Source organism: Canis lupus, chromosome 6, assembly GCF_011100685.1.
Source record: "Canis lupus familiaris isolate Mischka breed German Shepherd chromosome 6, alternate assembly UU_Cfam_GSD_1.0, whole genome shotgun sequence".
NCBI classification, from domain to species: domain Eukaryota; kingdom Metazoa; phylum Chordata; class Mammalia; order Carnivora; family Canidae; genus Canis; species Canis lupus.
The window spans coordinates 7,062,414-7,073,090 of record NC_049227.1 but is presented as its reverse complement, the minus strand read 5'-3'; the positions used below and the strand labels follow the sequence as shown (position 1 = coordinate 7,073,090).

Here is a 10,677-nt window from a genome sequence, read left to right as displayed (position 1 = left end):
TTGCCCTGCCTGAGGGCTATTATCCTGATCACAGAGGATGCTCAGCCTGTTCCAAGGACAAGACAGGGATGGGGGATGGGGCCCAATGACATGTAGAGAGGTGAAGGGTTAATATTCCCACTTCCTCACCCCACAACTGGGCCAGGTTTGTTCTGCACGGTTTCCCCAAGCCCCTCAGAGCTACCAAGCTTCAGCTGCCTTTAGCAGTAGCAGTAACCCGCTTGATCATCTGCCTCCATGTTGGCGCCCTTCCTTCCCTACCTCCTGTCCGCTCTCCCCGACTGGCATCTTCTGGAATTACCACTGTCACAAATTGCTTGTGCTGGGGTCCTTGTCTCAGCACCCGTTTTAGGGGAACCCAGGCTAAAACAATGATCTTCAAATCTGCCAAAACCTCAGTTTGCTCATCTTCCAAGAGAAGATAAATTAGGCATGTTTTAACAGAATGGGTGAATTGGTAGAAGCAATGGAAATATAGATTTCAGCCAAATTTTTAAAAGAACCTAAAAGAATTTTGTCAAAGAGCTGTCTTAGGTTGAGACAAGGTCAACAGTGAGTTCAGAACCATAGTCAGAATAGTCTGGATGACTACAAGTGGGGGTGTGAGGGTGCTGTTTTAAAGGGTCCCAGCTAGCTCTGAAAAATTCTATAGCTCTAGATGGCTAGTGGATTTTTTTTTTTTTTGCTCTTAACTCAAAATTTTAAAGCCCCAGGGTGCATTATCAGGGGGTGGATATGACTAAGCACAGGGTTATGAAACACAGATCTAAAAGTCCCACTCTACCCCTCCCTAAGACTCTCCTGGTGAAATTCACTGCCCCATTCTAGAATATGCTTTCCCCATTTTAGTCAAATTTGGCTAAAATATAGATTACTTGGTGCCTCTCCCAAAGAGCTTGACCCAGGAGGTACGAAGCAGGAACAGGGAATGTTTTTTTAAAGATTTTATTTATTTATTTGACAGAGAGATAGAGCAAGAGAGCACAAGCAGGGGGAGAGGGAGAAGCAGGCTCCCCGCCAAGCAGGGAGCCTGATGCAAGGCTTGATCCCAGGACCTTGGGATCATGATCTGAACCAAAGGCTGATGCTTAACCAACTGAGCCATCCAGGTGCCCCGAATGGGGACTATTGTTGTGGGTGGGTTTTTTGGGGGTTTTTTGTTTATTGGGCTCCGGACACTTGTGATGTTCTGTGAGGTTTGGGACTCTCTAAACCAGATGAGGTAGCTCTAAGTGCCCCCAAGCAGCTCTGGCACTGAGAAGATAGGAACAATACTAGAGCATTGTTGTTGAACATTCATTGTCATGATTGGGCTGCTCTATGCTCACATCCTGAGACCATCCATGCCTGATCAACAGATAAGCAATGTTTAAAAAGCAAAGAAAGTTTTGGTCAAAAGCCAGAAATCAGTCCTCTAAGGTATTTTGAGTCAATTCTCGAGAACCATTATTTCATTTCCACTGCTTTTCAAACAACAAAGCATTGGTTCAGACAAAAACACCAGGGCAGAAACTCCCAATGGAGTACTGGCTCCTCCCCTTATCTCAGATGACATTTTTTTCTTTCCAATCTTCTTCTATAGGTATCAGGTTGCACCTCCACTAAAGGGTCAAAAGAACTGCTTTTGTTCTCAAACACAAACTTCTCTGGAATTCTCTTCAGGAATATCTTAGCCCTATAAAAGGGGGTCAGGTGGAGTCAAGAGGAATTTGGGAGAAGGCTGTGAAGGGCCCAGCTTGCAGCACCATGAAAAGCTTTCCTGTTGCCTTTCTTGTTCTCCTGATCTTCATCCTGAGTGTCCATCGTGGAGTTACCACACGTATGGAGCTGTCCCACTCCCTTGCTGGGTGGCCTGGGAGTAGAAGCAAAGAGCTACCTCTGAGCTCATTCCTCTCCCTGTTTTTTAGGTGGCAGTGATGTGGCCAAGTTCTGCTGCTTCCAATATAGCCACAAGATCCTTCCCTGGAAGTGGATACAGTCCTATAAATTCACCAGGAGCAGCTGCTCCCAGCAGGCTGTGATGTGAGTATTTCTTGTTTGAACTTTCAGGGTCCCCACCAGTGATGTTAAGTGCCTGGGTGCTGGGAAGACCCCCATAGTGCCAAGATGAGACTCAGGATAGGACTCTGGTAACTTTAGCTGTCTCCCTACCTCGGCCACTAATGAGTGTGACTCTGGAGCCTTAGTTTCCTAACTTCCATACTATGTGCCAAACAATATGCTAAGTGCTGGGTATAAAAGAGAAAACAGACAGCCCTCATAGACCTTACATCTAGCATAAGAATAGGGTGTTAAAGGCATTTGCACAAAATAGATAATCACAACTGTAATGAAGAGAGAGAGCAGGAGGAAATTTGTCATTGTAGGCGCTCTGGCTGAGCCTGAGGAGGAAATTGACATAAGACGGATTAACAGCAGAAAAAGCACACAAATTTTTCCATGTACAAAGGAGCCCCCATAGGAAAATGAAGACTCAAAGAAGTGGCAAAACCTAAATGCTTTAATGCTAGCTTGAACAAAAAGAGTTGATTGTGGAAATGTGACTAAAATCTGTAGGATAGACTGTATAGGATAGTAAGACTTACCCTAATAAGGTCTGTTTGTAAAGAATTTTCTTGGCCTTGACTTCCCATCTCTGATAATAGGAATATTCCTTTCCTCCTGGTACAGGAAGGACATTTTTCACATGGGAATTCTATCTCCTGTTTTCAAGGGAAAAAAGAGGAGGTCAGAATGCCCTTCTTGCACCTGCTGGGTTTTTTTTTTTTTTTAAGTGTCTTTAGCTCAAAATAATCCTTCTGCCAAAGTGGCATATTTTGCCACCATTTGTCATAGTCACACAAGGACATACTTTGGTGCGAGGAAGGTCTCCTGGAGGACGTGACATTTATACTGAGACCCCCAAGGATAAGGGAGAGTGGCCCTTGTGAAAGGGTCAGGGTGGAACAAGGATGTGCTGGGCAGAGAGCAGCAGGTGTGTGGGAGGAACATGTCACTGACAAACAGACAGGTAGACAGGAGCCAAGTCATGCTGAGCTTGTCAGTAGCAAGAGAGATAACACAGGACTAAATGAGATATCACATGCAAAGTATTTGGCACCGTGCCCGTACACATTTAGCAAAGCTCTCTTTAAATGCAAATACAGAGAGCATTTGGTTGCTTCTTCCAAGGACACAGGGTTCCTGAACATCAGAGAATGGTGCAGAAGGGAGGAGATGGTGCTCCAGTGGCAGACTTGAATGTCATTGTTTTGAGACAGGAACAGGGAAGAGATGCATAAGCGCCTAATTATGGAGGGGCACCCTCTGGGGCTCAGGGTGCCCTGGGTCTTCTCCTTTATGTTTTGATTTAAAGCTTTCTGGAGTTTTTAAGATGTCAACACTTAACATCTGGCAAAGAGCCCTGAGCTGGGCTCAAAGCAGTAGCTCCATCACTTACAAGCTATGTGAGCTTGGGCAAGTCAAGTTTCCTCATTTGTAAAAGGAAGGAGAGAGGCCAACATCAGTAATCAGTCCCTGTATAACAAACCACCCCAAAACTTAGTGGCTTAATGCATCAATGATCATTTGCTTATCTCTGTGGGACAGGACTTTCAGCAGAGGTTGGCCAAGTGGTTCTGGCCTGGCATCTCTCATGTGGGTAGAGTCAGATGGAACTGGGGTTGGAACAGCTGGCAGCATCTCTCTTCGGGGCCTCTCTGTGTGGTCTGTTGGGACAGCTTGGGCTTCCTCGTGGTATGGTTCCCTAGAGTGGTGGCCCTCCTTACAAGGTGGTTCAAAGCTCCAGGATAAGTGCCCCTGTGAACCACGCAGAAGCTCCATAACCTTCTATGATTTAGCCTATGAGGTCACACAGCATCATTTCTGCCATGATCTTCTGGTCAACCAGTCCCTAAGACTGGCCTTGATTCAAGGCGAGGGGACACAAACCCTCATCTTTCAATGGGAGTGATGTCAGAGAAACTTGCAGCTATGCTTTCAAATGTTCACAAAGCCCTGCGTCTCCATTTTCCCATCCTTTTGGCTTTTCTCCTCAGCATGGGGCCAGCCTGAGAGCCCTGTAAATACTGCTGTGCCCTGCAAGCTGCTCTAAGCTACAGCACCCAGATCTAGGCTCTCATCACATCTGAGGCTGGAGGATATTTAATGATATCAACGACAGCCCCCACACTTCATGGGTGCACAGTGTTATAAAGAATGCAGGAATCCTATATAAACAGCCATGGCAAACGACCCATGACATTGTGGTTAAGAATTGAGCAGCATGGCAGGCTTTTATCTCATGTTTTTCCGTGAAGATCTGATGTGCTATAATTCCATGATTAAAAATAATAAAGACTTTTTGGGGGTGAGGCTAATGTTCTAAAATGGATGGTGGTGATATTTGTATCATCCGTGGATCTACTAAAAACTATTGAATTATAATGATACACTTTAAAAGAGTGAATTGAAAAAATAAATAAATAAATAATAAATAAATAAATAAATAAATAAATAAAAGAGTAAATTGCATGGCATGTGAATTATATCTCAATAAAACTGCTATGTTATAACAAAAGAATTAGAGGCATCATCCAGGTTACATGCTTTGTACTAAAGCTGTCAGAAATTATTTCCTGGGGGAGGTGGGCCTGGAAGCATGAGCTCCAGTGGAAAACTGGGCAGAGAGAAAAGCAAGGACTGGAAGAGGAAGCAGAAACTCTAACAGGTGCAGCAAGATGAGAAAAAGTGAGCAAGGGGCTGATGACCCTCCCCCCTTTCATCTCTTCAGGAAGCAGAAGTTCTCAATATTGACTGTCAGCTTCTCTTTTCCACAGATTCACTACTAAAAAAGGCCATAAAGTCTGTGCACAGCCAAAGGAAAAATGGGTGCAAAGATATATTGCTTTACTCAGAGAACAGCAGCAATCGTGAATGTTGAATTTTAAGCCCAAGGACACTTGACCCTGTTGTCCTTGGAGGAGCCTGGAGATTTTCTTCAGCAGAAGACTCTGGGCCTGAGGAAGAGGAGAGGTTTTAATAAAGATTTCCCCATTAAGATTTGACTTGTTCCTAAATATTCTTATTCAGTAAAATCTGAGTCTTCTTCAAAGCAAAGAAACGGAGTCAGTATTTTTGGCTGATTCCCTGCACCAACACTGGTTTGGGATTCTTATGTTTTTGTGCAAACAAACAAACAAAAAAAGGCAAGGAAAAGTTTACCTATTTTGGTAAATGCCCATCAAATGTTTTCACATTGTTTACAGAGTTAAGTTTGTGTTATTTGGAAAATTAAATTCTGTGCAACTCCTCATGACCTGTGGGTGCTGGGTAAATAAAATGCCTCCATATTTGGCAGTGTTTTCTTATAAGGTGTCAATCAATAAACATAAATATTGGGGTGCCAGTCGGTTAAGCATCTGACTCTTGATTTTGGCTCAGGACATGGTCTCAGGATCGTGAGATTGAGCCTCTCAATTCAACAGGGAGTCTGTTCAAGATTCTTTCTTTCCCTCTCCCCCTGCCTCTCCCTCCTCTAAATAAATAAATAAATAACATCTTAAAAGTATGTTATCTATCTACAGCTAAACTTTTACTAAACTTTCAAGTAAAAATTAAATAACAAAGCTTATGGAAAGGCAATTGAGGTTATTCTGGAATAGCAGAGAAACTGCCAACTAGAGGGAACGGTGAGCGAGTCTGGAGAACAAAGGAGGAAAGCGGGGAGCTGGAAAGGGTTGTTTGGAACAAAAGTTCATTGGAGGAAAATGAAAGCTAGAAGTGGCTGTGGCTTCTCATTGGCTGCATTTGTCCGACAGAGAAGACATCTCTTTTCTTCCTGCTGGTCTATGTGAGTGGTGGTGATGCATGAGCACTCTCCCTTCATAGCTTTCCCACTCCATTTTAAAAATTTAAATAGGCTCCTTGCCCAATGTGGGGCTTGAACTCATGACCCTGAGATTAAGAGTCACACACTCTAGCTACTAAGCCAGCCCCATGTCTCAGCCCCTGCTCCATTTTTGATGAATGAGGCTTCCTTTATTCATTTTCACATTCCCCTGCTTTTGATCAGGATCTTTCCTCAAAATCATCACTGTTCAAAAGTCAGACTTTCTGTATTTAGTGGTTTTGTCCTTCAGTGCCAGGAAGGACCTTTCCCAATTGTTATGTTGAATGTCAAAGAGAAAATGTATAGCAAATGGAAGCCATTTAAGACCATGTTTGAGTAACAAGGAAGGGTAAGAGAAAGAACTCTCAGATATTTCCCATTTAAAGTCTTTATCTTATCAAGGTTGTAAGTGCTTGAGATCATCTTGGACCTTGAGCCAGCTCACCCATTCGGTCTGTCATTTCTACAAAGGTTTGACAGGCAATGAGTACAAGGCTTAAAAATGATTATACAGGGATTCCCCAGGTGGTGCAGCAGTTTGGCGCCTGCCTTTGGCCCAGGGCGTGATCCTGGAGACGTGGGATCAAATCCCACGTCGGGCTCCCGGTGCAAGGAGCCTGCTTCTCCCTCTGCCTATGTCTCTGCCTCTCTCTCTCTCTCTCTCTCTCTCCGTGACTATCATAAATAAATTTTTGAAAAAATGATTATACAAAACAAAGAGCAGAATAATAAACCCAGGTATGTAATGGTCCTAAACCAGGAGCCCAAACCTGAAAGTAATCAGCTAAATAGATCAGAAGACCCAGGGTCGGTTAGGCCAGGTTTTCCCCTAGCCTGAAATAAAAAAACTGTTCTAAATTCCAGAGGTTGGGGCACCTGGATAGCTCAGTTACATGCCTGACCCCTGATTTCACCTCAGGTCATGATCTCAGGATCCTGAGATCAAGCCCTGTGTCTACTGGGCATGGAGCTTGCTTCAATTCTCTCTCTCCCCCTCTGCCTCACCCCCACTCCCACCCCCAGGCTTGCACTCTTAATTAATTAATTCCAGAGGTTCTCCCCCTTAGCAATGGCCTGGGAGATACAGATGATGGTGTTCTTTTTCCAAGCCAATGCCAGTTAGGGAAAGAAAGGGAAGAAAAAAAGGATTTCATGTTTAATCCAATTAAAATTAGAAATCTTATTTTGGAGAGTCATGGCCAGATATTTGGGGAAACTAGAAGAATTTGGTGTCCAGTACAATTTATAAGTCTATCACAAAACCTCAGAGACAATAGAATTAGAATCTTTTTTTTTTTTAAAAGACTTTATTTATTCATGAGAGAAAGAGAGAGAGAGGGAGGAGCAGGCTCCATGCAGGGATCCTGACGTGGGACTCGATCCCAGGTCTTCAGAATCAGGCCCTGGGCTGAAGGCAGGCGCTAAACGGCTGAGCCACCCGGGCTGCCCGGATTAGAATCTAATATTGAGGGATCCCTGGGTGGTGCAGCGGTTTGGCGCCTGCCTTTGGCCCAGAGCGCGGTCCTGGAGACCTGGGATTGAGTCCCGTGTCGGGCTCCCGGTGCATGGAGCCTGCTTCTCCCTCTGCCTGTGTCTCTGCCTCGATCTCTCTCTCTCTCTCTCTGTGACTATCATAAATTAAAAAAAAAAAAAATTAAGAATCTAATATTGACAATGGTGCAAATATAATTTTTTCTCTCTGCAATTATCCCCATTATTTTCTTCAAAGATAATCACAGTGAAATGGATTTGTTTGTATTCAATATGACCTGGTTATTTACATAAGTGTAACAAGAACAGCGATTGACCATATAAACTCTGATAAGACTGCTTTACTGAAACTTTTATAAGGAATCTCAGATTGAGCTTTTAAAAGCCTCTGACACCAGGACTTTATTGGCTACATAGAAGACTATTTTAATCCCTTAAAATTGTCTGTTCATATCTGAATCTATGCACATCTCTCTTCAATATGACAATCCTGTTAAAGTCTTGGTAATATAGCCAATATTTTTTTAAGATTTATTTATTTACTTATGATAGACATCGAGAGAGAGGCAGAGACACAGGCAGAGGGAGAAGCAGGCTCCATGCTGGGAGCCCGACACAGGACTCGATCCCGGGACTCCAGGATGGCGCCTGGGCCAAAGGCAGGCACGAAACCGCTGAGCCACCCAGGGATCCCCTATAGCCAATATTTTAAATTGTGTTCAGTTTCAAGGAGAACAGATTTTAATTGATCTTATGCAAATAACTAATTATATTGCCACGAGAAAACAAACTAAAGAGTTTCCAAATTCTGGAGAGATCAGGTAGGGCAAGAAAGACAAATGTTTCATCTTGGTTTACAAAGGCACATTTTACTAATTGACATAAAACATAGCTAACATTTTAAACAAAAAGACATAGAAATTCTAATCACTCTTGTCAGTTCATTCAGCCCCATGTTATTGATTTTTGCTCTCTTTGAATCCAGGTTTCCCATTAGTTCTGGAAATTCTTACCTAATTTGGTTCAATTTTATGATCTCAAAGTTATGATAAACCTGCTTTGTCAGAGCTCTTTCCATGAATCTCTTTGAAGATGAATCACATTTGTAGGTATACTTTTGCAAAAATCATCAGAGTAAAACGATAACTGGAAATGACCAAAGACTTAGAAATGTCCATTATTTTTTTAATAATGTTTTTAAATTTTATTTATTTAAGTAATCTCTGCACCCAGTTTAGGGCTGGAACTCACAACCCTGAGATCAAGAGTCAGATACTCTTCTGACTGAGCCAGCCAGGTGCCTCTAGAAGTGTCCATTATTAATGATCTGATAAGAATTCATTGCAATGGAATTGACAAGGAAACGTGGTTATTTCAATAACATACAATTTTTTACAATAATAAAGGAGTTAGGACTGGTAACATTATGCTAGGATATATCAGATTTCCTGTAATTTCATATATTTTCTAGAATATTTATATTAATAACATTCACATATACAATATAACCTAAGAAGGTTTTTCATTATCTATGTAACAATGCTTCCCATGTAATTTAACATATCAAATACACCCAATTAGTTTAATACCTCCATTTTTTATAAGGAATAGAACAAATCCTTTGAGGTGTTTCAGAGGCCCTCTGGAAAAATTCCAAAGACTATATTTAGGATTTTATTTGGGGAAATTTGTCAAAAATATCAAGAGGTTTTGAAATACCAGGTCAAATAGTATCATAGGTCACTACAAAACAATACTTAGTTAACCATTTAACTGTGGTGACAATAGATGTTAAAGGCAAATATAGAAAGTCACATAGTTCAGGGCACCTGGATGGCTTGGTTGGTTAAGCATCCATCTCTTAATTTCAGCTCAGGTCATGATCTCAAGGTCTTGAGATCAAGCCTCACACTGGACTCTGTGCTGGGTGTGGAGCTTGCTTAAGATTCTCTCCCTCTGGGCAGCCCGGGTGGCTCAGCAGTTTAGCGCCACCTTCCAGCCAGGGTGTGATCCTGGAGACCAGGGATCAGGTCCCATGTCCGGCTCTCTACATGAAGCCTGCTTCTCCCTCTGCCTCTCTCTCTCTCTGTGTGTCTCTCATGAATAAATAAAATCTTAAAAAAAAATTCTCTCCCTCTGCTCCTTCCCCTACTCTTGCACTTTTTTTCTCTCTCTCAAATAAATAAATTAAATTAATCATAAAAAAAAGAAAGTCATAGAGTTCAGAGCAAAAACTTCTCTTTTAATATGTAGAAAACTTAGTTTACTTAAGAAATAAGAATATGATAAAGACAGCAAACAGGAAATTATTTTGATGAAACAGTCTTTTTTAAAAATCAGATTACTTCAAAAGGTAAAGAAAAGCTTTTATAATATCTTACTAAAAGCAGACCAATAATCCAAGAAAACTTTGTCCTTTCAGATAATAAAAGAAAATTAAGATTTACTTTTACATAGGTCCAGTATTGATATTAAAGCTTATTTTTAAAACCCTTCTTACAAATTTATTTAATCTTATCTAGCTTGATCATACATAAAAATCTTTTCCCAAGATTCCTTTTCCACAAACTTCTACAACTTACTGTTTATTTTAGTTTGTCCCTTTTCTCTTTCCTTTAATATAATCAGCGATACTTTAAGACAAAATCACTTTTATTTCCTTCAACAAAAATGCATCTCCATACCTCATACCTTTTCTTTTTTTATTTATTTTTATTTATTTTTCTTTCTTTTTTAAAAAAAGATTCTCTCAGGAACAAGACAGGGATGTCCACTCTCACCACTGCTATTCAACATAGTACTGGAAGTCCTAGCCTCAGCAATCAGACAACAAAAAGACATTAAAGGCATTCAAATTGGCAAAGAAGAAGTCAAACTCTCCCTCTTCGCCGATGACATGATACTCTACATAGAAAACCCAAAAGTCTCCACCCCAAGATTGCTAGAACTCATACAGCAATTCGGTAGCGTGGCAGGATACAAAATCAATGCCCAGAAATCAGTGGCATTTCTATACACTAACAATGAGACTGAAGAAAGAGAAATTAAGGAGTCAATCCCATTTACAATTGCACCCAAAAGCATAAGATACCTAGGAATAAACCTAACCAAAGATGTAAAGGATCTATACCCTCAAAACTATAGAACACTTCTGAAAGAAATTGAGGAAGACACAAAGAGATGGAAAAATATTCCATGCTCATGGATTGGCAGAATTAATATTGTGAAAATGTCAATGTTACCCAGGGCAATATACACGTTTAATGCAATCCCTATCAAAATACCATGGACTTTCTTCAGAGAGTTAGAACAAATTA

At 41.4% G+C, this 10,677-nt stretch overlaps 1 protein-coding gene across 1 annotated transcript; it reads left to right on the top strand.

The window, feature by feature from the left end:
- The first annotated feature begins 1,746 nt into the window (after positions 1 to 1,746).
- CCL26 (C-C motif chemokine ligand 26) lies at positions 1,747 to 4,914 on the top strand. The gene is made up of 3 exons (NM_001005253.1): positions 1,747 to 1,819; positions 1,908 to 2,022; positions 4,818 to 4,914. Exons 1-3 carry the CDS (start codon positions 1,747 to 1,749, stop codon positions 4,912 to 4,914), a joined length of 285 nt encoding a protein of 94 aa, NP_001005253.1.
- Positions 4,915 to 10,677: the final 5,763 nt, after the last annotated feature.